Source organism: Phalacrocorax aristotelis, chromosome 1, assembly GCF_949628215.1.
Source record: "Phalacrocorax aristotelis chromosome 1, bGulAri2.1, whole genome shotgun sequence".
Lineage (NCBI taxonomy): Eukaryota > Metazoa > Chordata > Aves > Suliformes > Phalacrocoracidae > Phalacrocorax > Phalacrocorax aristotelis.
This window is the reverse complement of record NC_134276.1, coordinates 152,748,092-152,775,735: the sequence shown is the minus strand read 5'-3', so window position 1 is coordinate 152,775,735 and position 27,644 is coordinate 152,748,092. Positions and strand designations below refer to the sequence as shown.

Genomic DNA, 27,644 nt, shown 5'->3' with positions numbered 1-27,644 from the left:
CCAACCAAATGTTAGGAACCATGCTAATTTTGTTTTCTGTGATGTTATCAGCGAGCAGTAACTTATTACAATGTCACTTTGGAAAATAAAGGTCATTGCAGAAAAGAGAATCGTGACAACTCTGTGGCACCAGGAAACTGGTCACAAAAGCTCATTTTCTTGAGAAAATCCTCCTGAAGCACACTGCTGTATTTAAAGCAGCGCTGTGACAGCCTGTGATAGAAGAAATTCATGCAGTCAATAAATTCACGGTAACTGTAGAGCATTTGTACGCTGTAGTGTGGTACCGGCTTCTCAGAGTAGCTAACTGTCTCTTTTCAGTTAGTTACAGCACAGACCTGGAGCAGCTGGTTCAAGCTGGCTCTGAACTGCTGTGCACCAGCAACTGGTCTATTCTGCCAGCTCTGACAGGGTAACAACCGGCTGCCCCTTCTGGCATGCCCTTACTCCTTTTTTATACGCTGCTCTCAGCCTCTCTTGTTCTCCATCTCCAGGGAGAGACAGAGAGTCTTTTGGCAATGACAGCAAGAGGAAGAACATTTTTGCAAGTGCAAAAAGTCGATCTGAGAGAGATATTATCTTGAAAAACATCACCCTAAATTATTAAAAATTTAGTGTAATAACTGGAGAAGGGATCTGAAAACGGAAAATACTGAATAAGCTTGAACATAGACCATGCTGCCAATTCTGCTTAAAATATATGAAGGTCAGAAAACGACACTACTTGAATAAAAGCCTTGCAGCACACCTCCCACCCTGGGCGAAGTGTGGGAAGAGTTACGTACCCCTCTGCAGTTTGGTAACTGAGGTAACTGATAGGCCACAGCGAACCCCTTCAAGTGTGGGCACTAGCTGGGCCATCTGGCTCCGAAACTTTCTGTGGGGGTGGTGAGAAATGCAGTGGTGGAGACTTGATTTAATTATACCTAGTTGCATGCGGGAGGAACAACAAGAATCCTGTGGAAGCACACAGAGGTGTAGAAGGAAGGCAAGGACAGCTGGCAAGGTTTAGCCTCAAGAAAAAGCTGAAAGAGCGCTTCTGGCAAGTGAAAAGCCTGCAAGCACTCATCCAGTGCTGCTGGAGCCCCAAAGCATTGAGGGAAACAGGACTTTATAGGCAATCTTTGTTTAGTTTGTGAGAAAACAAATGCCTCACTTTGAATGTAAACCATTGTTCCTCCAGTAAACCTCTCTGTATTAACCTTTTCTTCTCCTAATGGAAACAGCCTTGAGAAGACTTGATTTTGACTAACTCGAGTGATACTGTTTCTGTTGTTGCCTCTGGTCAAGTTTCTTTATTTCTGCTGCAGTTTATTTTCTTCTCAGTTACACAATAAATCTGTTCCTGGATTCAGTTTTTGGCCTTCAACATTGGTTTCTCTGGGTACTACCTGGTGCTGTACCCCACAGCAAATCTATATAGTAAGGTATTTTGAGCTATCAGATAGCTATCTTGTTCTACAAGGTAGGGTCTACAGGACCCTGAGAAAGAAGCACCTAACAAAAATACATGTATAATGTTTCTGGACATTACAAACATTAGCTTATTTAGAGCAGCTTATTTAGAGCTGGCTTGGACAGTACCTTCTCTGAGGCCTGACAGAAAAATGCCATTCTGTTAGATACGAAACTCCAAATAAAAACTAATATTAAAACACATCTTATAATATAGAAAATCCATAAGTAAATACATAGCTGGCCAAGCCAAGTCCTCCCTGAGTTAGGGTACAGCTTATCATACATTTTGAATCTTCTGTGAACTGCATATTTTATAACCCACAAACCAGTTCTGCCAGCAGGGAAGCATAATGAAGAAAAAGAACCGATATAGCAAAAGATAGAGTAGGATACTAATTAGAGAAGAATCTCACTCATCTCAGGCCCTCATGCACATTCCAGATGAAAAGTCTTGTCGGATGGCAGCAGCAGTTACAATGCACAAAGCAACTGCAGTGTGTGCAACAGAGATACACAGAGTAAGCAAGCAAATGTGAGGCAGACACTTAACCTCAGTTAAATCAGCAGGAAAACACGGAATCCAGCATTCAAAGACATAATGTGACCTTCAGCCTGAGGCTGCAGGCTCAGGCTTCTTAGCCTGGGGAGCAGATTACAAAGAGGAGAGGGACTCAAGCCTGACTTGTTCCCTGTGCGGCACCCAGTGTGTGTGTCAGAACAGGGTGGGGACCCTGAATGTACAGCATTACTCTGGCTTACACCAAAAAATGCACCCAGCTTTTTTGTTGCTTACTCCCCATCAAAAAGTCTAGGACACGCTGTATGGCGTTATGTATGGCGTTACTTCCCCGTGAGAAGGAGCTGCAGGGTCAACAGCGTGAGTCATACATCAGAAGTAACCAGTGCAAGGGGGGTTGGACAAATCCTAGGTATTAACTGCTGGAACAAAAAAGGATGGGTTGGGAGCCCTCAGAAGAAAAGCCATGATAGTTTCTTTTCACCCAGACAATGCTTCTAATATGGATCTCTGTTCTGTCCTGCATGACTGTATAAGAGGGAACGTTGTTGTGTCTAATCTGTTTCCCGCTGTTCTCAGTTTGGGCCCTATCAAAGGTAGTTATGGAGACTAGCCAGCAGCAGGTTTTGTCTACTTCCAGTCACTGTAAAAAAGAATCCCATTTACACCCCCTACAGCCAGGGCTTCTTTCTCTACCACACAGATAAATACTAACATGTAGCTCTGCAAGAACAGCACTATGGTAAGCAGAGGAAGAAACATTCCTGCTACATACTGCCTCAATATTAATTTTGCCTTCCCCCTTTTTTGCTGCACAGAAGCATTTTGTCCATTGCAAGCAAATTCTTGGAAATTATTGAAATCATGTTGAGGTAAAGCTATCACACATATCCCTTAGTTTTACTGAAGGATTGCTGCTTAGAGGGAGTAATTGCTATTTAATCAGTCTGTTAGATAAGTCTTGCAGAATGGCATTCGTTTGACAAAGACTGTTTGCTTCTAGAAGTCAGAGTATTATTCATTATCACCACGACAGGTTAATGAAATATGTTTCCCACTATCCAGTTAATGTCAGACATTTAGATGCCATTAGCAGCAGTGCTTCAGCTTTGATTTGGTTTCACTACAGGTGGAAACAAACTTCTATAAGGTCATGATAGTAAGAAGGAGAGAGAAAGCAAGCTGTGCTGGTTTCTTCTTCTTCCGTTTCTTCTTTCTTCCTGCAGTGAAAGCCAACAGCCACTATGAAAAAAAGGTTAAAACCCATGGTCTAAGCTCCCCATCTGAGACATTTTAGTGGGATCTGATTCCCTGGGCAAGAGTCACAATCCTTTTAGGTGTACCCCAGATCAAAAATCAATAGTCTCTCTAGCTATTTGCCAGACCAGGTTACATTCACTGTTGAAAAAAGGGAATTAATAAGTTAGGCAAAGCTGTTTCTGATATGGCCTGCAAGTTCCTTGTGGTCTGACAGGAAAAGACGTACCAGCGAGACCCTTGGTGTGCTTTCCCAAGGGGCCACTGGGGAGCTGGTGGTGGGCTGTGCTAATCTGCCAATGGTGGCAGCAGCCAGCTCCTAGACACCACCTCTTCTGGGCCCTGCAGCTTCTCCCTTTTCTCAGAGGGGCCTGTGCCTGGTGAGGTGATGGGAAAGTGAGTAGTGATGCAGGGTTCACAGGCTCCAGGAAGGGCTGCAGCTGGGAGCAGGGGCTCTGTCCGCATGGAAGCGTGTGACCATGAAATGAAGTGCTCTTTGCCATTGCTTTGCATTTATTCCCGATGCCTAGCCTCAGCTCTGCTCTTTCGTCTAAAGAGCTGTGTGCTGCTAAGGTGCTGTATCCATTAAATATTAACTCTATGAATGTTTACCTAAACAGTAAAGCAAAATGTTTTGGTTCTCTTCTTAACAAACCAACACCTGGAGAGCAATTGACTGATAAAAAATGTTGTAAAAAGAGAGGTGTAATTATTACTTCCAGCTCTTGAAGAGAATATACTGGTCTCAATGTTACAAAACTCCCTTAACTTTGTTTCATTTCCTTACTGTAAAAACCAAGCTGTCAGGTACTTAAGATTGCTTCTAATGAGGCAAATGGTACATGCACAGGAGGTTCAGCATGTTTCTCAATAATTTATAGTGACTTAAAACAGAGAGACTTCAAAGCTGTTGCTGCATTTGCAGACTCCTCTAAGCTAGCTTCATCCACCCTTGTTTTCCTTCATTCTGTTCCACATTTCACAGACTCCCTTGGATCTTTTGGGGCTGAAATGTGATTATTTGGAGCAAAGGCTGTGAAAAAGATAGAAGCACTGCTCCTGTTCCACTTAAACTCTCTCTTGTACCCTGAATCTCAAAAATAGCATTCCATTCATATTTATAATTTTTAAAATGTATTTTTACCTCCAGAGATCCGACATTGTCTAATTTTGGAGCTCAGTACTTCAAGCAAGCTTTACAGTATACATCTGAGGCTTTATGCACTGCAAATGGCTGTAACTTTACCATACTAAAATGTGCCATGCTTTTATATTCAAGCATAAATAATGCTAAGCATAACTGCATAGACAAGGTGTCTGAAGCTTCAGAAACTCCGTAATCTTAATTTGGGCTCTGTCACAGATTTATATGCATGATTTTGAACACAGTCTTTAAAAAGCTGCAGTCACTTTAAAGGAAATGCAAGTTCTCTACCAGAAAAAGAACATTTCTATTTTACTGAGCTAACATTGTTGGGGGAGAAGTTTTCCCATGTTTAGGCAGTGTTTTCATCTTGGACCTAGTGAGTGAAATTGCCTTTTTGGTTTACAGGCCTGGCAGTTAGTCAGAAGGAGGGCATAGGGCTAAGGAAATTAAAACCAGAAAGTGGATGTTAAACCTGAGCTATTTATGGTGAGGATCTATTAATACCAAGAATTGAAGAAAAAGGGAACAAGCGCTGAATCAACTCAAACACTTGAGCAATGCAGGTTCTGGAGCAGGGTACGTACCACAAGAACTAAATAACTGACCTTGCTGAGAGCACCTGGCTACCGGATCTAAAACCACTTCGGTAGTCTGGTGTGTGCAGGGTGGACGTATGTGGGGAGGTGAAGGGTTACATGTAAAGAAACTTGGCTTACTTTGTTGAGTGTTGATGTTTTCCCATCACACGGTCTCAATTTGTCTATCTGTAGGTGAGAGATAACAGTAGCCATTATGCAAAGTTGTTTCAGGAACCAATTAATATGCATAGAGTGCTCTGGGGATAAAAAGAGCTACTTTGCACTTGGCTTAGATAACAAAAGCCTTTGAAAGCAGTGGTGGCTTCACAGAGGCATTTTCTTTTTCTTTTAAGTAATGTAGGACTCTGAGATTGCTGGTATTTGTAGGCAGTGCTCTAATTATACATTTCACATGGCTGAAGTTGAGTCACAAGCCAGTCATGAAAGCGCTCATCAGTCACATCTTTGAATTGCACAAGATACTCCATGTTATGCCCACAGTCCTGTCATCTGCTCCACACAGGTGAGTGCTCGCTAAAGTCCGTGGAGCTTTGCTCCAATCCAGGGGTTTCTTTAAATCAAATTTCAAAGGACTGAACTGAATGGCAGGTCCATTAACTCGGGTCAAAGCAAGTTTCCCAAGCAACTGTGAATGACATGGGTCAAAGTAACTTCCCTGGTCTAGGGCCTGATGGTAGCATCCATATAGGTACAAAGGACAGCTGTCGCTTCATCTTAGAGCACTAACAAGTTGTATCTCTATGGAAAGAGCTACCTTGGATGGACCAGCATGGAGCCATCTGAGTTTACAGAGGTCATCTATCTCTAACAGAGGTTTCTTATCGCTATAGCAAACCCATATAGTCTTGTATATGGGGATAGAAGACGACCTGTGTGCCGTAAAAACAGTAGCTCTTTCTGCTGTGATCATAGGCCTTTCCCATCTCTGTGAGGGGCAACAAAATATTGGGCCCACATCCTCTGCATTCAGGATTTGATTTTCAAGGGAGCTCTGTGCTTATGTACCTTTCCATACTATATTCCTAATATGAGTAAACAGCCTCAGTTTTAATACCTTAACCAATATGACAGCATTGAATAGCAGAAATCAATTTCCTTGGCAGAGGTAATCAGCACTTAAAAAGATGACAGCCCTCCCCAGGTTGGGAATCCTATGAATTCATTTGAATGGACATAACTGTCTCTATTTATTCCCAAAGCTTCCTGATAACTCACTTAAAGGTGATAAAAAGCCTTCTTTCCCTCTCCTCGTATGGAGCTTTCTCGTAACATTTTCTTAAGCATGTATTATTATAACAGTAATTTAAATGTTTTTTCTCCACTAAAACCAGCCACCAATTTTTATTCCTGAAGTTAGATACCTCCAATATGATAAGGGAATTTATAAATAATCACGACTTACATGTGTGTTTTCTATTATACTGCTCTGGTCAAGACAGAATCATTCCTGCAAAGGTCAATATCTTTTACTGGGTTATTAAGCTTCTGCTGGGTTGTCAACTATAATATTAAGCCTTATTTTTGTGAGTTAGGACTTTCTTCTTTCATTCAGGCAATTGCTCAAACCTTCCACTGAGAGGAAAGCAGTTGTGCCTGTGCCTTTAGCATACACAAATAGATGAGAGCTGGCTTTATTCCAACCGTTTCTCCCCAGGATGCACATAATTATTGTTATCTATTTTAGCTCCATTTTACCCCTGTATTTTGTTCTCTATATAAAATCTTCTATGTTTGTCATTCCCAGGCTTCTAGAAGATGTGGATGTCAGGCCCTTTGATATGGCCCTCTCCATAATTAGTACCCCTGTTCTTACTATTGGTCTCATGAAATCTAGGTTTCAACTTTGTTCAAATTTATGCAGTAGCTTTTTGCACTTAACCTGAGTTGTCAGTGGCCTGCCAGTGTTTTATGGTGTTAAGAGAGTCAAAATGTGGCTCCTGCTGCCTTCAGGTATAATTGGGAGTGCTCTGCATTTCTCTAAGCGTAACTGCAGGATTTATCAAAGGAGGTATCCGGAAACAAAGACGTGCAGTGGCAGCCACTGTAAACTTTAGCTTCGGGATCTTTTCCATTATTATCTGGCATATTTCTATAGGAAAACCAATAGTTCATTTGTCAGAAATAACCTCCTGCTCCAGAACAAGGGAGATATTATACAGACGTTTTCTTTGGAAACAAAATATATAGTTTTGGAGGGTTTTATTTTGGGGGGGTGTTGTTTTGGTGGTTTGGGGAGGGGTTGGCTTTTTTCTTTTTTTTTTTTTTTTTTAAAATCAGTGCTATCTCAGTGACCTTACTCATACCATTGCCTCTGAGACAGCTGCATAGGACCAGCTGAAGGGAGGATCCAGAGGAAGAGGAAGGAGCAATAAGGGTTAGAAGTTTCTCAAATGAACTTTGTCATGAGAACATTCACACAAGGAACAAACCTCTGTGAAACTGCTATCAAAACAAATACGCTGAGGAAGAAAAGTCAACTCTCCCCCTTCTTTATTCTCAGAAACTCTTTTGATTTAAAATTGAAGGGGATGAACACTCACTTTAAGAAAATTCTATCCTGAGCAGTCACACGTCTGCTAAAATGATCATACAGCACCATTGGCAATGCACATGCAGTGAACACAGATAAGCTGGGAGACCTCCCCCTGCTAGATAAGAAGAAAGAAGAAAAAGAGAGAAGCAGGAAGAACTTAGACAAGTAACAGCTCTTGGACTGCATTTCTGTCACCATGCACAAATCCTGTTACTATCCAAAGCATCTAACCAGCCAGCCAAAAACAAAGACAGCCCTCTTAGAGTTCCTACCGAGTCAAACATCACAGTGGGCTTGTAGGTGCAATGCTTCCTCCAGGCTCTCCCCTTTTCCTGGCCCACTTCTAAGAGCTGGAGATTTGCTACCCCTCAGAGACCTTGCCAGCAGTGGGGTTCACCAGAGATTCACCTGCCTGCCAGGGCCACAGTCCCGGACCACTGTGGGACTAGTGGCTGAGGGAGGATTTTGAGCCCCTTGCTGTCAGAGCAAGGCTCTTCCAGAAGGGAGAAAAGACATTTCTTACTTCAAAAAGCAGGTATGGTACGCTGTACTGTATGCAGCACTCCCGAGACAATTTTATGCTGACTTCAGCTCTTCCTTTGCTGTCACATCCCCTGAGGGTGGAGATCTGCATCTTACAAAGCATTCTTGTACTGAGACTTTATGCAGATGTTGCAGCATTCAGAGACTACTCAAATCTGTTAGAAACAGCGTATGGGGAATCAGTCAGTATTTTAGTGTCTGCCTCAATCTCAAAAAACAAAGGAAGCATCTTTGCTTTAATTCTGATTCCCTTTTTCTTTAATGTTGATTTCCCTTCTCAATTTCCTGTCTGATACTGTACTGTCTGAAACTTACAATTATGGATCTTTATGAACTAAATAAATACAGAAGTGTAAGCCAAGCCAACGCACTGCAAACGGACGTAAATAGAAGTAGACCAGACAGCATGGAATTAAATGAACAAAAATGGCCAGTTTATTCACTGGAACAGTTATGCATTACACTGTAATTTTAATTGCAACATAAAGATGTAAGAATCAGTATATTGGCTTCTTTTAATTATTTTCTTTAGCACTAGAGTGTTTTTCCCAACCGTTTGACTGCATGATCATATTACACATGTACAAGCACAGACTTTATGAATCCCTCACAAGGCATTAATCTAGGATTGTCTACAAGGACAAGGAAGAGTTAACATGGGAATTATTTCAATTTTAAAAACAAATGATGCATTTTTGGAAACAAGAATTATTTAACTTTTTTTGTTTTTAGCATAAAGTAGCAACAAGAAGACTTTCCAATATTCAGTCTTTAGCAAATGAACATATATACTTTTATATTCTTCATCATCTAGAAACACTCCATCATTTAACCCCAAGAAGGCAGGACAACATAATGTCAATTCAACATAGGAGTCGCTGAGTTATTACAGCAGTAAACATACAGTATACAAATTTGTGTTTGTCACAAACTCCACCAATGTTAAAACTCTTCTGAAAGGAACACAGCAATCTGTATGGTTCATTAGATACAGAACATCATGCAAATGGAAACATTCAATAGATTACAAAAGTCACAAAACATCAGTTTTCTTTTTTTTTTTAAATTGTTTACAAAGGATCGAGTTAATTAACCCTTTAACAGTCAAACCAGAGGGCTGAAAATCAATAGGGCAATAACTAAGAAAATGGACTTAATTTATCCATTGGCATAGCACACATAGCCATATCTGTGAACAGAAGGAAAAAAACCCCAAACTACTAGATTACTCTTATTTCTTCCTCATAGCTGTTAAAATAACAACTCAGCTAGCAAGCCAGTCTACTTGAAACTTTTATCAATTGCTTGTGTTTACTGATTTCTGAAATATTCTTGAAATCCAATAACCATATAATCAATAAAAACTTTTAAACTCAGTTTACTAACGCTGGGAAAAAACATACACTCTTCTCCACTCTTTCTTTTACAGCAAATCATTATCATCAAGACAAATACAGAGCTTCGTAGAAAGCCATTTTTGAAATACAAGGCCCTATCACCCAGAGTCTGCCCGACATTAACTCCAGTCATGGAATATAGGATTTTTTCCTTTACCTTTTGTCAGTTTGTCTCTTGGTTGCCGTTAGACTTCACAAAGGGGATTTTCAAGAACTCCACAGGAGAGAGATTAAAAGCCAATAAGGATTTAAGCTGTGCACCTCCGAATGAAAGACACAGACTCTCTGTGATAGTCCTCTTGCTTTTCTAGCAAGAGGAATAGGCAGATTGCACAAGAAATAAGAATTTTCTAGCTTAGTTATGGGTATGGAAAAGCTACACGATGTTGAGAATCACATGCACGCATTTTACATTGCATATTTAGATGCATTTGTGCCTGAAGGCGAAAGGCAATCACTTTTTTTTTTTGTGTCTTTTCCGCAGGATGCTTAATTATACTAAAAAAACCCCTTAATGGCTAAAACGTCTGAATATTGTATATCCATTTCAGACTCACTGCACACACAGCAAAGGAAAATGGAAGAAAAGTGAAGACTGGAATTTTTAAAGAGGTAACTGTAGCAATTCTCATACTTCAAAGGTAAAACTTCAGCGCCTGCCGTTCTCAAACAAAGATTTCCAAAGCACAAAAGAAAGAAATTTACTGTAACCTCAGTGGATAGGCATCTTCTGCCAAAGAAAGGAACAGACCTCAGAAGGGCTGATATAATCTATACCTTAAGATGACGATCAATCCAGCTACCGTGGAAATGGTAGCACAACTACTGACTTTGGCATTGCACGCTGAATGATAAGGTTGGTATCAAAATAAGGGCCCAGACTTGCAGGTGTCATTCCTAGTGTGATAAGGACTGGGTCATACTTTACTGGCAGCTTAACTATTTCCAACATAACCATCGTGAGCAGCCTTCATAAGTGAGGTCATATTTCACAAGTGAGGTTATATTTCATAACATAATCTCCTTTCTGTTCACGCTTAAATATGGCAAATGGCTTAAGTTCACAATTTTTTAAAATAAAAAATAAACTGAAAGTCATCTTGGCATTAAAACTTGCAGCGTTAATTACAGTTTCATTCTATGAACCCTACTGTATAGCTGTGATTAATGTACTGTGAAAAATGTGGATGGAGAAAGCACAGAGATGCCAACCTGTCAATCAGATCAATCAGAAAAAATATTACTATTGCCTCCATCTAGAAGATAGAAACTTCTTTACGATTAGCATGAAAATGGTACTATTTCCTCTCTCCGTAAAACCTCCATTTATCTTCTGACTGATAGAAAATATATTTTCCATACTATTACATTTTACAGTTTGTTTATTAATCTTTTTCTCCCCTTATATTTGATATTTTTTTCTTTTTTTTTTTCTTTTCTTTCCCTCCCCCCCCCCACATTTCCTATAAACTGGAATTCCAGAAGTGGCTCATTTCACTGAACAAGGAATATTTTTTTCACTACATCAAAAACGAAAATCCAAACCAAAATGCCCCAGAACTGAATAGGTTATTCCAAATCTGAAGACATTTCAAGGCCATCACAGAGAACAAAAGCTGCATTTCAGATATGAAAGTCAAAGCAGGATTGAATTGATTCCTTACTGTGTAGGACACGTTTCAGCATTTCTTAGTATACTCAACCACTACAAACACATGTATAATTTTTTCTTAATCTTTAAAAATCAGAATAGATATCAACACATCATAAATCTACTTTAAATGGGCAAAATACAATATTTTGCAACCCTTAAAAACAGGCTTTTGTTTCTGGTTTTGTGTGCATGTAAATATTTCCTACAAAATCTCTCACAAAGTTGTATGTTATCAATCACTACATAATAAAGAAGAGTTTATCATCTCAAGTTTAAGATACATATTTTATTTTGTACTGGTTAACTGACAAAAGTTGTCCCAGGGACCTACACAGTATCATAGCTTACAATTCAATAACTACAGTAATTTGTACATTTAAGTTGGTTTGTTTCTAGTTCTCTTACATTTCCAACATTTAAGTTTTATTACATATAAAAAAATGTAAATTGAAAACTTAGAAATGAAGAATTTAAAGCTTAAGAGAATAAAAAATTTAAACCCACTTATTTCTACAAAACAGGGCCACAATTTCTATACCATTGGATGGTGTTTTGCAGCTCTTGATCCACATGGACATAGCAGTACAATGTTTCAATTTCCCAAAGCTGCTCTGCAAATCACAACTGGAAACAAATACGTTTCTAAACAACTGTTCCAATACAACATTTTTTCTAATAAATTTGTATCTATATAGAAAGGAAAAGTATTTAACTGGATTTCTGTTTAATCTAACTTAAATTCAGGGAAAATGTATTTGATTTGGATATGAAAATAGGAAAAACTATTCCAAGTGAAGCCTGCAGTAATTGTATTCAAAGTGCAATGCGAATTCTTTTTCTTTACAACAATATACAGTAGCTGTCTTTGTCGGACGCAGACGTGGCCACTGTGTGGTATTCATACACCAGTCTGACAAGGTCAGGAATTCTGAGATGCTTTTTGAAGGCAGCATTTGCCTCAGACAAAATGTTTTGGTTTTGTTCTTTTTTTTTTTTTTTAAATAAAAATCAAAATAGCAGCTAATCTCAGTATCAGACAGTATGATAGAGCTGACTTTTCTATGACAAGACAACACATAGGTTAAGTATGACACTGAACAGCTATGTAAATGTGTATGAGAAGAATCATGCGAACTGCATGGAAATCAAAGTTGAAACACTGCCGAGTGTTGTCTTTTTGATCTGATCAGAACTGGATATCAGTTTGTTCCTATTTTCTCCACCCCTGACTCTGAATGTTTTGTTACAATAGCTCAGCTGCTTTGCCAAGGTTATACAACATACACTGTTGATGACATAGAGTATTTCTATTTACAGCACCTTCGTTACTGGTACTATGGTAATAATGATTTGTTAGGCACACTGAGTGGTCACTGATTCTTTCCTCTGCTGATGTTTTGTGTATCGTAACATTTGGTAAGCACTGTTATTAGCAGAAGACTGACTTCATTTTCTCAGATTCAGGCAGAATGTGAAAGAATTATTCCAACCACACCTGCAGCGATTTTTTTTTCCCCAGCTGCTCTGTCCCTTAGGCTGTACTCTGTTTCCCACTTCTAGGTCATATGAATGCTGCAGAGAAGGAATAAAGACATGCTGAATTATCTAATCCTTTCTTCAGTAAATAAATTAAGGCCACCTGACAAAGCAAGGATTCTGCTAGTTACCAACAAGTGGGCAGGTAGGCAGTACTGCAGCCTTTTTTTCTAGCTGATGACCAGATGGGAAGCCCAGAGATGCTGAAACTTGACCCCCTATTTAGCCGCTTGCCTTGCTGTCAGGTACTGTGCAAAATAAATTCCTCTATCCTTGATTTTGTTCTGAAACTCACTACTTTTAAAGAAGAAACCCAGACTTACTCAGCTTTTACAGGAAAGAATCTTTAACTAGGAACACTGTGCACTGTTGCGAGAGAGTCTGCGTAGCATAGATCACCTGAGTATTTGTCATAAACTGACATGAGCTAAGGTTCTGTGTCTGTTGATTTTTGGCAAGGAAAAAATGCACTACAGGAAAGTTCTACTAACTTTGATCCACACCATTAACCCTACCTGCATGAGTTCTTTCACCACAGAATACTTCACACGAAATTCATACGACTTTGCCATACGTACTAGCCTTTCATGGTAAGGCCTCGAACTAGTATCCTGAATATGGGAGTGGGAGGAAAGAATGTTTTTAATTAGCACACATTTCACTTGTTTTAGATTTTCTTTCTCAGATACCAAATGGAAAGTAACCCCAAAACCAGCACCAATTCATCTACTTGTCTGAAATGCAAAAATATAATTACAATGCAAGCAAACAACTGAAAACAAATCAATACATCATCCTTTCATCTCCTTCTTAGGCTTAATAATTATCTTTCAGTGAAGAGCTAGAACAAAACCAGAAGCTAGTGAAATAGGAGTTAAAAAAACCCAAGTGCATAAACAATATCAGTGCAGCAGCAAAATGTGCAGTCATTGTTAACATTCCAATGCAACCCATTTCCAACATTTTTGTGCAATAAAAATTGGCCATATGCTGGCCAATGCAACAAGCCTCTTTTTAATATTAACATAGTCATTCTTCACTTAAGCTACTTCTGTTTGTTTTTAAAAAATAAAATCAATTAAATACAACTCTCACAAAAAAAAAAAAAAGACTGTATTTTATAAACACAAAATTCTGGTGCAAATGAAGTAAAAAATAAATATCACACCCTTAATGACAAAAGGAAATTTGAACCGGTTCCTATAGCTGAACTTAGAGGATGCGAGGGTAGGATTTTCATAACATACTTTTTTTTTAATATTGGCTTAAGCCTCTCCTTGTTTCAGAGGTAAACCCAAGCAACTGGGAGGAACATTTTTGTTCAGATGTTAAATTTCACTACACTTTAGTTGTAACAGCAAAGTTTGAATACAATCAGAGGAACCATAAAAAGTCTTCTTGATAGGTTGGGCTCTGTGCTTTGTGTTCTTCTTCTCAACCTTCCCTCAGCCGCCAGAGCAGGGGATATGAATCCAGACTTGTCAATGCAGCAACAAGGCAGGATTGTCTACCCGCTTGCTGGGAACAACCCCAACCTTTGTTCCGTTAACTCCGCTCTGCATTTTCTCTTATCTTGCATATGAAGATTAGGGGTAAGGAGAAGGCTTAGAGAGACAGTTGAGAGGGGCACACTGAGAGCTGGAATGTGGCTGCTCTTCTGGAAGAGCATTAGGACTGAAAATTAAAAAGAAAAGAGAAAAAGTGCTTAAAATACACGGCAAACTTTTTACATACATGTAAATAGTACGGGGCTGGAAACAAAATTCAAAAGGGGATGAAACCTCATCTATAAATCTGTAACCTCAGACGCACAGTATACATAAAGAAAATCTTCAGTGCATGCACATTCAGTGACACCTGGATGCATACATGAAATGCCACAGGTATCCCGCTTGCCAGTTCATGTACACGGTTGCTGTTCGCATGCTCTGATGAAAAATGCAGTGTGGGGAAATGAATGTATGTGCAAAACGGGAGGTGTCATCTTTATATGAAAATTAAAGATTTGCCACATGCAACTGATGAATTGTTCGAAATTAAAAGACAGTACCTGTCTGGAAATCAGGTTTCATCACTTTGCGAAAACATGATCTCTTACTGAATGCGACCTTTTTACTAGTACATTCGTACAAATACAGAGTAACCTTCCTCGTCAGGCAACATAAGCATTACATATTTTGTAATTAATACTTCCAAAGTATGGGGCGTGTGTGTGTTTGTGTTTTGTTTTCTTTTGGTTTTGTGCTGTTTGAATCCTCTTCAATGCTGTCATATACTTTTGTCATTTGACTGTTTTTCATGTACAGTTTGTCTGATAATAGCATTCACCCCTTAAGCCTCTAAATATGCATTTATAGTGTACACTGCCACATAGTGCAGAGAGGTCCGAATCAACTTTTGGCGAACCAGGTGGGGCTGGAGTAGCAGCCTAGCAGCGGCAGCACAAAGATAAGGGGCAGCTAAGACAGACATACCCCGCTTCTTAGTGCAGATTTCCAGGGTCCTCCTACTAGAAAAGCTTCATATACCCAGGTTTGCTCATTCAAAGGCAGCTCAGCAGTCTATGCTACGCTGCAGTAGGCAATGCAGACACAGCTTAAGCAAGTCCTGTATGATTCCTCAGCCTTGGCCTGTTTCCTTTCAAAAGGGTGAACTTCAGTTAATCTAGCCAATGTGAAGCTAAGTGAAAGCCATTAAATTTTCAAGGAAAGCATGTGGCAAAACAAGATACCAAACCTGAATGCAAGTAAACACAATTTCTAAAAAAAACACCCAAAACCCAGGTCTTTAATGTGCCTGGGAAGACTTTTTTTCCTAATGCTTCAAATGTTCTACAGTCTTGAAGCTATTCCAGTCATTCATCAGTGTGATATATGATGTAGCACAATCATTTATGTCCCTATCTTCAAGAAATTTGCCTTTTCCATTTTCCTTCTTTAGAAATCATGCTGTTACATATTATCTCTGCAGCACAGACTATTGGAGTGTTGGCTGAAGGAATGCAATTAGTCTACTGCTAGAAATGAGTCAATCCGAAATGCCAAAAGTATTTGAAAAACCTGCCACTGGAAATGCCAGCGGTACTGAAAATGTCTGTAGTTCCACATACAGCATTTACTTATGGAAACAAAGAAATTATATTGCACGTGCTCAAAGTCAGAAAAAAGCGTTCACCATCACCATTGAGAAAGTAGATGGCAATGTCCACATTTTCAAATGAGAGAAGCCTAGGCCACTATGACCACAAATCCACAGATATTATAATTCAGCAGGAGCTACAGTCCTTGCACCTCTAGGCTTATTTGAAGGTCATAGACTCACATGTCTTAAGTTAGATTCTGTTTCACATTAATGCTCCAGAAGATGAGTTTCCTGACTGAAAAATGGCTGGTGAGAGCAGGTTGTAGAAGCTCAGGGCCTCGCAAGTTTTGCATTGTGCTCAGCTGTCTGAGTAGGTCAGTCCCAACGTGTTTAGTGTCATGGACTATGATTCCTTAGATTACATAAAGGTTTAGTCTAACCCTAAGCACCTAAGCATAAATATTTAATCTAAAATATTTTCTTGAAACTTAGTAGTTGGACTTGTTTAATCAAACAGTCTGATTAAACAGTCTGAGAAGACTGTCTTCTGCAAGTAATTCTTTCCATGGCTGTAACTGTCCTCTTCTTCTGCTATGTTCTGCCACATACAGACACAGGTACAGCATCAAAAGAGGGATTCTACTCCACTCAGATGAGTCTGTGTCAGGAGTGACTGCAGATGGACCCAAAAGGTCCGCATTTACTCTCAAACTTATCCACTCATCAAGAAGGAGGTGCCGAAGCCAGGACCAAGTTTTCTAGACAGGCTTATGAGAAGCTTTAGCCTTAAATGCTTGAGAGAAATAAAAGCGAATTAGAAGTTTAACATCTCATTTGGGAAGACAAACAAGGAGGCGGTCATGTTACCCTACAAATACTGCCTTACTCGCCTCCCTTGCTGCCCCATTTCTTTTTTCAAAGGATTTCTGTAATTGTCAGAAGGGAACAGAAACTCAACAGACATTTTCCTTGCTCATTAGCAGAGATGTTTGTCTTTTTGGGCTTCCTTCCCAGCTTTAAAAATAAGCAACACAAGATGTTTGTGCTCTGAGGGAGAGGACTGGTGAGAAAATGGCCATAGTTAAGACTAGTTATGTACAGCAATGGCCTAGAGCAGGACCTCTTTGAGACACAAGATCCTCCTCTACACAAATGTGCACACCATAATAATGTTTTGGCATGACCTTCAGTAAAAAATCAGCCCTGACTGCAAATACTGTAATATAAATTAACCTAGACTAAGCTCAGATTAGGAAGCACTGTGCTTAGAATTACATTTGTATTCGCTTCATGGTAATTCTGCATTGCTTCTCACTTTGAAATACAAGCACGCTTCTATGCACAGAAGAAATATAAAACTTTGTCTCACCATTCCCCTTTCAACCAATAATAAATATTAGGGGCATTAGGAAGGTAAAAAAAGTTACAAGGTTATCAAGCACCTTTGCAGCAACGTATATACGCCCATCACTTGCAGTCCCTGTAGATTTGAATCTTACCCTAACACACTACTGTTATACTACAGTGTCCTCTCTTGAGAAACACCATACATCCCGTTCATTAATGCAGATTACTGTAGCACTATATAAATAAAAATTAAATGAGAATCGGCAAGTGACACATGGCATGCAGTGTGCTTTTTATGGCAGTATAGGTGATCACGGCAGCAGGTCCTGGAGCTGAGCGATCAGGCATATTGACAGTCACAGGCAGTACAGGATGGCAGGTGAGATTAACATGAAGCAATAAAGAGACATGGAAGAACCTGAAGCTGTTAAGTATCAACTGAGAATAAGGAAGAACATTGTTACATTCCCCCCATGGGATATGTGTTGCTTTTAAAACATTTGGGTTTAATAAACATTTTTGTAAACCTCCCTTTAAAGGCTGGTATCACTTGGGGATCTGTTAATTCAGTTGATGAATGAGGCCTGTGTCATTTTTTGTGTTAGTATTATTGTCTGGTTTTTAGCAGTTCTTTTTTCCCCCCCAACACTCAAAACATTAAACATGTATTTCTAAAATCAGTTGGAAAATAGCATGCAAAGCCCTTCAATATTAGTAAGTACTATGTTCTCTGTCTTAAAGATGCCATTCGCATGCAATATTGTCTGGCATTGATAGTAACTGGAACAAATCCACAACGGAAAACAAACAGACCAGTGATATCTTCCGAATGCAACCGTTTTGCCTTCAATAATATTTTACCTTATTGTTAATTTATTTCTTATTTTATATGAAATAAAAGCATTATTTCTTGTTAAACTTAATATTGATTTCATTTGCAGCATCAGGTCTTTCGGGCTCGTTCTTTGTTTTTATTAATGGATAACTTGGGTCTTGAGTTTGGCCTTTGATAATGAAAATAAGGTTCTCACTGCGTTCAACAGAAAACTGAATAAGATGCAGAAACACTTTTTTAGAATATTGGATGATGGCAATATTTTAGTCTTGCCCAATATAGTCCATCAAACAGGTAGCTACAGGTGCTAGGAAGGGTGAACATAATCCAATAATTCCAGGGCAGGCCTGGATTTGGTTGCTTGCACCATACTCCTGGACCTAGAAATTGAGGCGATGCATGGAAGACAGAGTGAGACCTGCATGCATTGTTGCATCAGTTTACTTAGAAAATCTCCTAAGAGAAGTTCTCACAGGTCCTCTAGATCAGGTTCCAGTTGAAATATGTGGACTTAAGGAAAAAGACAGAAAGATGTATAGCTAAATAAATTAACTAGACGTGTTCTGGAGTTTCATTTGGCTTGAATCAGTTCATAGCTTATCCAGTGAGGTTCATCAAAACCTATGCACTGGGATCACAATTACTAGAAAATCCAGAGTTACGCAAGTCCCACTTAAAATTCAGTACAGATAATTCTCTGTATTTGATGTTAAAGTTCCGAGCAAATCTATCTGTGTTATGGTCTGGCATATTAACTAGTTTGAACGTGATTAGACATATTGCAAGATGCAGAAAACATCTGTGTGAATTACAAGTCTTAACAAGCTACTGTCTAATCCTGGGCGAAATGCCACTGAGAGGTCAGATTACTGCAAAAGTAATGTTAGAGGCTTAAAAAACAAGCATACCTCTCTCAGAATTGGTGACTTCAGAGCTGGGCACAGCTTTAATCTGCCTCATCAGAGGCAGACTTCAAGTGTCACATGATTGAAACATGTGTATGTGTACCATACCAGGAGGAACTATCAGAGGATGAGAAAGGGCAGTACAAGCTCCTGTCTTCCTCCTCTGCTGGATTTAGAAAATCTGAACCTCAGTAAATCTAACTAGTTCTTTAAATGCCTTGAAATTTCACTCCAGATTTCAAATGCTTTATTTAAAGCACCATCATGCTGACTTGCATTAAATCTGTTATTATGCTTCACTGCTTTATGAGACTGTGCAGCTATGTGGCTGAGACAAGCAAGGCAACAGCGTTAATCTATTAAAAATAGAGTGGTGTTTTCACTTCACCAGAAGTGTATCAATGTAGCTGCAAAAACCAATAGTCATTTGAAAGTCGATAGTTCAGCTAAGTATACAGGTGTGCACTGTTTGTGGGATGACTGATCTGAATTTTTACAAATACTAACCATATTTTTAATTGTCATTGTTTTCCTTACACTAGGGGTTTGATTTGGAAACGTGGTAAGAAAGTCCTCTTAAATAACACTTCCAGTTCTGGTTGTAGCTAATGAGGTCTTCTTTGCTGAGGAAGAATTTGGGGCAAAACAGAAAACCCTGAGACTTTCCTTTGGACCATATCCCTTTCTGTAGGTTTGTTTGCAGAACAAGGTAATGCTTGCAGACAAACATACAGCAGTAGTAGATGAGGTAGGTCTTCCATTCTGAGAAGAGATTTTAAATTTGCAGGAGCAATTGTTCATTAGCATTTAGAGAAGGATGGTATTAGAGCATGTTGTCCACCAGAAGAGTAGCTCTGGAAGGAATGGAATAGGCTTTGGTTTTGTGAAGATAAATTAAATAGGGTTAAAATAAGACTTGTTGACATTAAACCTCTGTATAACCAAAGCATCTAATGATATTCATAAATTGCTGTAACATCTAGAACATAGCAGAAACCACTTCACAGGGATTTTAAATGGAACTAGTAACCTTTCTTCAGTGTGCTGTAAAACTCCACACTGCAAACCAGTAAATGGTACTTAACAGTTATAACGAACTTGCACCAACTTCTCAGTAAAATTTCCATAATACCCTTGTATAGTAAAGACGTTAATAATGCTTCCACTTTACAAGCAATAAGAGAGGCACAAACGAAGCGGCTCCTCCAAGGCCACCGAGAGACCCCCGTAACTGGCAGAATTAGTGCTCAGCAGTGCCAGACATGCAGTCTGAAAGCCGTACCACAGCCATTCCCCAGTGGGCATCGCTGCAGACTTCCATGCACGTGAAGTTTAGCACTGCGTGGGAAATAGCTTCATTATATCTAGGGCTATAGATCAGCTTGGTCACTGAAGATCAGGCTAAGATCTAGAAACAATGTAACGTATTTCAAATGAGGGAGTATATTCATCAGTGAATATATGCACAGAATATACTGTGAACTGTTAAGAAAAGTGTTGCAATCTGTCTGCTTATGTTGGTTTTTGTGCCTTGATTAACTTAACTGTCTCAGAAGCATGATCTGGCCTTTGTACAACCTACAAGCAAGGACACCAGGAGTTTACCTTTAACAACTAGATTAAGATGGGGCTGAAGTGGGACTGAGTTTCTAGGTCAGGGAGAGCTTTCTCAGAAGTGTCTGCTGAAATCCTACAAGTGCCTTTAAAATACTACCTTATAAAAAGAGGAGCCTTTACCTACCACTAAAATTAAGCATCCTCATTTATGTAAATTTATCTAGCAACAAAATAAAATCATTACTATTTTGGCATCACTGAGAAACTGTCTGCACAAAAGGACTAAATGAGGACTGCAAGATCCAACTTTGCACTCTCTTCCATATTTTTGCATGGATGTAAGTGTGTGAATGCTGTGGTTCATGTTTGCACTGTCACTGCAGAAATTATCACTGTTCCTCAAGTTGTTAAAAGTTTGCTGTTAGTGAAGAATTGCAGTGAAGAGCTTTCATACAAGGAAGAGGAGGGGAGATGCAGACGTGCATGCAGCTATGTGCGAAGAGGAAAGAGTTAGTTAAGTTTACCTGACAGTCTGGCAATCTGGCCCCCTGGCTAGTTGTGAGCCGTGTGGCGGTATGGAGGCAGCAGGCTGCTGACAATCTACAAGAAACTGATAAATTAGACATATATACAGAGAGATTACAGAGCAAGGGGTTAGTAACAGTAGTACGTAGGCTACGCATCTGATGGAAAGATTTAGTGAGGAATGTTTCTTAGTTCCTTATCTGGCAGAAACACCTTTTTTTCTGATAGTAATAGCATTAGTTGTTGCTTTTTTCCTTTTCACAAGAAGCAGTGAAGACATTTTTGTCTTCCCTTAGCATTGTCAAATTTTTATTAGACAGCAATAGTGGGCTATATGCAGGATCTAGGTTTAAACCTTGTACTCACCATTATTCTGCTGGTAATGAAGCTGTTTTTCTTACATCTAATATAAGAAGTGTTGATAAAGCTACTCAGAGTTTCTCCAGAGAGCTTACATCGATATAACACCACCTATGGATGCCATCTTGTTATGGTCTTCGAGAAAAAGCTTGCAAGAAAGTCTTCATAAAAGTCTTCACAACTTCTAAATAATGCTTGTGAGATTATTTTTTGTAGTGAAAAAGGAGAAATTGATACAGACAGTTTTCACTGTTATGCCTAGATTATTTTATCAATTCTCTGCCAAAGCAGTTCCCACATTAGTCACTTGCAAAGCTGTATTCTAGTTCTTAATTTATTAAATTACCGTATAGCCAAATAATCCTTTGTTGCTATGATTTTACTGTGACATTTGGAATATGAACATAGCTTTAAAGTCAGTAGTACTTGTGGGACTTAGGAAAAGTAATTGAACAAGACAACCCTGCTCACTAGTTTCTACCAAGATTTCCAGATCTCAAAATTGGCTAATTTTCCCCTGCAGCAGTCTGGCCTTTCATTCTACAGCCTGTGTGATTCAGACTGTTGGACAACAGAGTCATCAGGGCCCTTTTGAACATTAAAATCTATGGGTGAAATTCTCACCACCTGGAAAACTACTGGAGATTACTTCTTGTCTCCAGCAGAGTTTGCAGATCTATCATCCTCTCTCCTTCAAATTGATTCTCAATCTGACTCTTCAGTGGGAAGGAATTACTTTCCCCTGAACCTTAAAAATGAGATGACTAGACTTAATATACTTGGAAAGAATTTGTTGGGGTGGTGGTTTGTTTGGTTTTTGTTGTGGGTTTTTTTGGTGTTTTTTTTATTTTATTGGCTGCTACTTAAAGCTCAGCACCAGTAATCATTTCTCTTTACAATCTGGATCTTTTCCAAAACCCACTTCTATTCTTTGTCTAAATCTAGTGGAAGAACACGCAAGTAATTTGCTATCAAGAGTTCTGAGATGACATCAGGTACAAAGCAGAGCAACACACCTTCCTAGCAACATTGAGCATTATCATATGCAGTATCTTAACATCTCCTTTTCATGCAAGCCCGGGGTGTTTCTCCCTACTTCCTGTGAAGGTCTGTGCTGACCTCCAGTGGGTGGAAGCAAGCGTACCCAAATCATTAGTTTCTTACTGCTTCAGGCAAGAGAAGAGGGTTTTGGACCTATTTTCAAGTGCACAACTATCTACATCAGAAAAATATACGCACAGTTAGAGCTGGCACTGTTGTGTCAGGAAGCAGAAATGGAATAAGAAAAGACACTGCACCATTCTCTCATATGCCAGGATGGTCACCATAGTCCTCAGTATGTCTTTTAGCAGAGGAGTACAAGAGTTTGCAATGTCTTTGAGCCACAAATAGAAGGGTCTGTCATTTCAGCACAAAGCTCAATTAAAAGAAAAGGTGCCTGGGGGAACAGACAGAGCAGGCTAACTGCAGATGGGAAATGGTTGTAAACAAGGAAGAAAAAAGTCATCTTCTAAACGAACTTGTTTAGAGAAGTCCAAAGCAAAGTCATCCATGACAGCTTAGAGAAGGTAGTCGGTGAGAACAGGAATACAGAACAGAATGCTGTGTGATGAAGAGGTGCGGACAGGTTTCATAAATACAGAAGAAATTGTTCTGACAGGCTTTTCCAGAACAATGCAAATGCTTGATTTACGATCCTATTCTAATATGTCAAACACCCTGCAAATATTTTATGATGCCTCTTCATCTGCTAGATTTGGCAGAACACACGAAGAGAGAATCAGATTCTGCAAGCATTATGCAACCTGAATAATAACTATTTGATGTAAGCAAACTCCCTTGGCTTCACATGAAACAATTCTACCTGGCATCAGCAATGCTCACGCAGTCTCACACTCACATCAGTACGATATCTGGTGATCCACATGACTTCAAATGGCCGAATGGTCCTCCAACATCCTCCAGCAGTGAAACTTTTGAGGATTATGTTAGGAAAGCACTAGGCAGAACACATAGGATTTACATACACACATTTCAAATTCAAAGGAGCTCTTACCTACTTATGTCCGAGTAGCTGTGCCAGAGCTGATGTTATTCCTTAGATATTTAATATTATAATTATTTTGGAGGGTTTATAACCCTATTCTCTAATGCCATGACAGTCATAAACACAATGTAACAAGAAGGAATTTTAAAGGTGAAAATTAGAGGCCTGTATTCAGTCCTTCCCTTCCTCTAAGGAACTCCTGCTGCATCAAACAAATGTTTGTTTCTTTCTGAAATACTCTGTTGAAGGTTAAAAGTTTTAAAGATGCCTTTACTGATTCTGTGGTCAATGTCATACACCATAAAGGCAAGGAAAGAAAGACATGCTCTCTTTCACTAAAAAATAAAAACAAATAAATATTTTAAAATTATGTTGGAAGAGGCCTTTTCCCCAGTATTTTTCATTCTCAGGGAGTGTCAGTCGAGCTACATAGTGAAAGTTTGCTATTTGTGTAGAAGACACTTGGGAAGCAGGCAGAGATTATACTTTCTGATGCGTCTTCAGAGAACACCACAAACAAAATGGTTAAGATAGTCTGTATTTAAAACTTTATTATTTCTCCCTCATCTCTAGCTGCTGTGAGGAAATAAAATACTGGCGGCAGGGGGTGGGCTGGCTGATCTCTTAAGAGCCTTTTACAAGTCTATGAACCTATAACAAACAAAAGAAGTTCAGTGACCATTTCAACCACAAAAGGCAAAGAGGAGCTACTGTACACGTCAGTCTTCACTGAGTTCAGCAGGACTTGAGTCCTGTGGCAGTATCAGGCAACATACACTACTGCATCTGTTGGAGCTTTGAGGCTTGACTCATGCTATACATTAGGCCCATTCCAATTTTCCAGTTCCTAACATTTTAGCCACTCGCTGGCAATGGTGGTATAAAGGGCTCAGAGATTTCCTCTCTCACAGATTAGCCAGTGCTGATTTTCTTTTGGAATCTAATGCCTAGTCCTCATCAGGCTAATCAGCTCCTGATGTAATAGCATTAAAAATACCAAGCTCAGAGAAGCTACATCTGCTCCTATGAGGAGTGAATGTGCTGCTATAAAACATCTGCCGAGAGCAGATATTTTTCCTGTACTTCCCTTCGGCTCAGCCAAAACCAACGCATTTCCCTCATGTCACAAGGTGTGCTCTGCCCTCCAGTCTGTGAGCTGGGTGACTCCAATCAACACAGGCCTGCTTAACTGGGTTATTAGTGTCTGAGAGACGGGCATGCCTTCTGTTGACATCAGCAATGTCCTCAGTGAAAATCCTACGTGCAGCATTTTCAGTCCCACCTGCTCAGGACCCAGCATACTGCCATGGAACATTTCAGCACATTTTGACAGTCAGTAAATTCCTAATCTCTACAGAGTGCTATCAAAGACCAAGACTAGTAAGAATCCCAATATAAGCCCTAGGGATGCTGTGAATTAGTAACTGACATAACATACATTTAACTCTGCCTAGTTTAGTTAATCAACGAAGAGCTTTTTTCTCTTTTATCTCAAAGGGTAAAATAGAGCCAACAACAAACCAATCAAACAATTTTTACAGGTACTATTACATATTTGATATTTCTGATATGAAAAACATTGGGAAAAAATCTGTTCTTGATGAAAGAAAAGCTCAAGGAATGCTAATGAAAAAATGTGAGATTGAGGCTTTTACAGTCTTTTAAAATAAACTTTCCTTAGTGTTCTGTTGACCACTCCAGACCAACAGGAAGTCCTTCATTCCTAGCTAAAAGTTTTCGAGCAATCTCACTTTGTGTCATGCAATTGGACTTGCTCCATAAAGTTTGAGGAATTTGGTAACTTGTCTAAGATATTATTGACAATTTACTTGAAATTTATACAGTAATAAATTGTTTTCTTCCCCAAGATGTCAATTTAATGGGAAGGGATGAACAGTTGATAGCATGAGTCAAAAGCACTGGGCAAAGAACAAATCAGTAGTCTTCCAGTTGTCCAGAGGCAAAACCACGTTTCATCACACAGCAAGCCCTACAAAGATAATCAATCAATCCTCTCTGCTCAAAGGCGGGGAACAAGGAAAATTTCCAATTCCAAAAGACACATGTGAGATGTTAAGGAGAACAGGGCAGAGGTTACTAAAACACTCACCCACCTGCTGAGTTGAGATATGTAGAGACGCTTTCAAAGCATAATCTGACAGGATGAGAAAAGTCCCAAAACTGTTTATGTCTAGGGTTGATGGGGACATAAGTTTACACTATTCTTTGACTAGCTGGTTTCACTTCTAATTCATGTCTGTTTTTTCTAATGGATGCCAAGAAAACTTTGACCTTCCTCAAGGCCAAGAGGAACTTTAAGTGGTAATGGTTATCGCAGAGAACAGCTGGTGAGAGGACAGCTGTGGCTTACCTTAGGAAGAAAGCATGAACAATAGTTCAGGTCAAAGATTAGAAGAGTCTCTTCCTTCTCCTGCTTCCAGGGTCAGTTTGGGTCTGGAAATAAGTTACCTCTGCCCTGTGCACAGCCTCAGCTGGTCAGTCTGTCTGCCAGCTGCAAACCGGGTGCAAACTGTTTTACCTCTGCTCCTATTAAACTGAATAATGGATCGCTGAGTGGAGATAGACAAATTTATCAACTAACGTATCAGTCTTGGCTTACTTATCAGAAAAGCTGATCTACTATGAAATTTTTATGTCAAGTCTTGCAAATACCGAGGTAACTCATATGTTAAGCTTGCTATTCAGAGAAACTTGTTGCCTTAGATTATTGTTGGTTGGAGATGTTTCAACAACGAATTCTTTTGCTACTTATTTCTTAGTCTTCTCAAAAAATATTTGAAGAATAAACTTTAAGAGGCTTGAGCATGCTGCTGAACACCCACTCACACACAGAGCTGAAGGCCTCAGCAATATCTACGTACTGTACTAAGATGCCAGCAGTAGGATGCATCTAAAATCCTCATCTCCTGTCATCTCCACATGTCCACTCTTATTCTTGTGAAGGTGGCCCAGATGTGTCCCACTGTTTCTACACTCCCAAGCTTCTGACATGGGCCTCCTTCTGCTCCTTCCCTTCTCTCAGAATTTTACCTTCAGGACAAGGTCAGACAGAGTAAACGTAACAGAGAGACTTCTGCTAAATGCTTCTCAGTAGTAAGAACAGGTGATGGAGCTTATTGAAAGAGGTAGGTGATTTAATTGCTATTTTCTTATAGCATCAGAGAAATAGTATCCGTCTTGGCAATTCCCATAAACCAACTCATGAAGCGCATGAAGTTGTCACTAACAGCTTCATGCACTACCTGACAGACATGGTTTAGTAGGTCACCGATTCAGTGGTTTTCCAGAACGTCAGGTTTCTTGGCTGTGTTCTAGTGAGTTCTTTCATCTCTACAAGAGCTACACTATAAGAAGTGGTGTTGTCCCCCTTATTTCCTTATTTCTCATTACTTAATCTCTACTTTCTCTTTAGACCTGAATTACACCCAGCCTAGAGAGCTGTTCTGCCAACAGTCCATGTGCTTCAGTGGTACTCTAAAGCTCTAAGCATAGTGATAAAGCTATATCCCAGCCTTGCCCTTTGCTGTAGCTCATATTAAGAATAATTTTAAAAATATAATACCTAGTCATTAACAAAATTACTGAAATGCATTTCTCTCCAATTACAGACCAAGAACATTAAGAGGTTTCTTGTCAGCTCTGTAGGTGTTTTCACACTTTCTATACCATGTGTTTGTGTTATTTCTCAAAAGGTTTCTGTGAATGCTTTAAATAATTCCTCATTAAATCTATTGAGAAGCTAAATAATGGGTTAGTAAAATAGCAGAAATGGTAGAAGCTGAAAATACATATTCAGTTCCCTTCTTTTATATACAGTTCATAAAAAGCACATTTAGAAAGGTCTGATGATTCATGAAATACTAAAAGACACACACATTTTAAACATTTCAAAAGAGGAAAAGAAAGGTCTTAAGAATACAGAAATCATCGCACTGCTGTCGTGTTGGTTACCCAGATTTCATGGAAACATAAGTGTCCAGGATACATTTCAGATGGCCACAGATATGTCCAAACAAGAAATACTTGCACTATTTTACAGGCAAAGAAGGGCCTGATCCAAAACTTTAAGTCAGGTGAACAGTAACTTTAGTAGGCTTTGGAAAAAAAACAACATAAGGTACAATCATAAGCTTTCATAGCCTTAAAAAAAACCACAGACAGGGAAGTACTTACAATTAGGGATACTAGTCTTGATTAAAGAATTGCTGGTGAGCTTAATCCATATATCACAACATCCCAAGGAACTGCTCTATTAGATAGCTAAAATATCAGCATGTCTAATTTAAACAGACACTCACTTCAGCTTTGTCTATTTTATGAGATGA

General features: G+C 39.3%; 1 protein-coding gene across 3 annotated transcripts in view; it reads right to left on the bottom strand.

The window, feature by feature from the left end:
- Nucleotides 1-10,893: 10,893 nt before the first annotated feature.
- BICD1 (BICD cargo adaptor 1) overlaps nucleotides 10,894-27,644 on the bottom strand; it is a 192,081-nt gene continuing 175,330 nt past the window's right edge. Inside the window, exons 8-9 of one of the 3 annotated variants that reach the window (XM_075116613.1) lie at nucleotides 20,891-20,966; nucleotides 12,105-14,315 (exon numbers count right to left, since the gene is read on the bottom strand). In XM_075116613.1, the coding sequence (XP_074972714.1) occupies nucleotides 20,919-20,966 (48 nt within the window). In that variant the 3' untranslated portion in view covers nucleotides 12,105-14,315; nucleotides 20,891-20,918. Of the gene's footprint in view, nucleotides 14,316-20,890; nucleotides 20,967-27,644 lie in introns of all 3 variants that reach the window. The other 2 variants (XM_075116620.1, XM_075116603.1) reach the window with 2 other exon arrangements.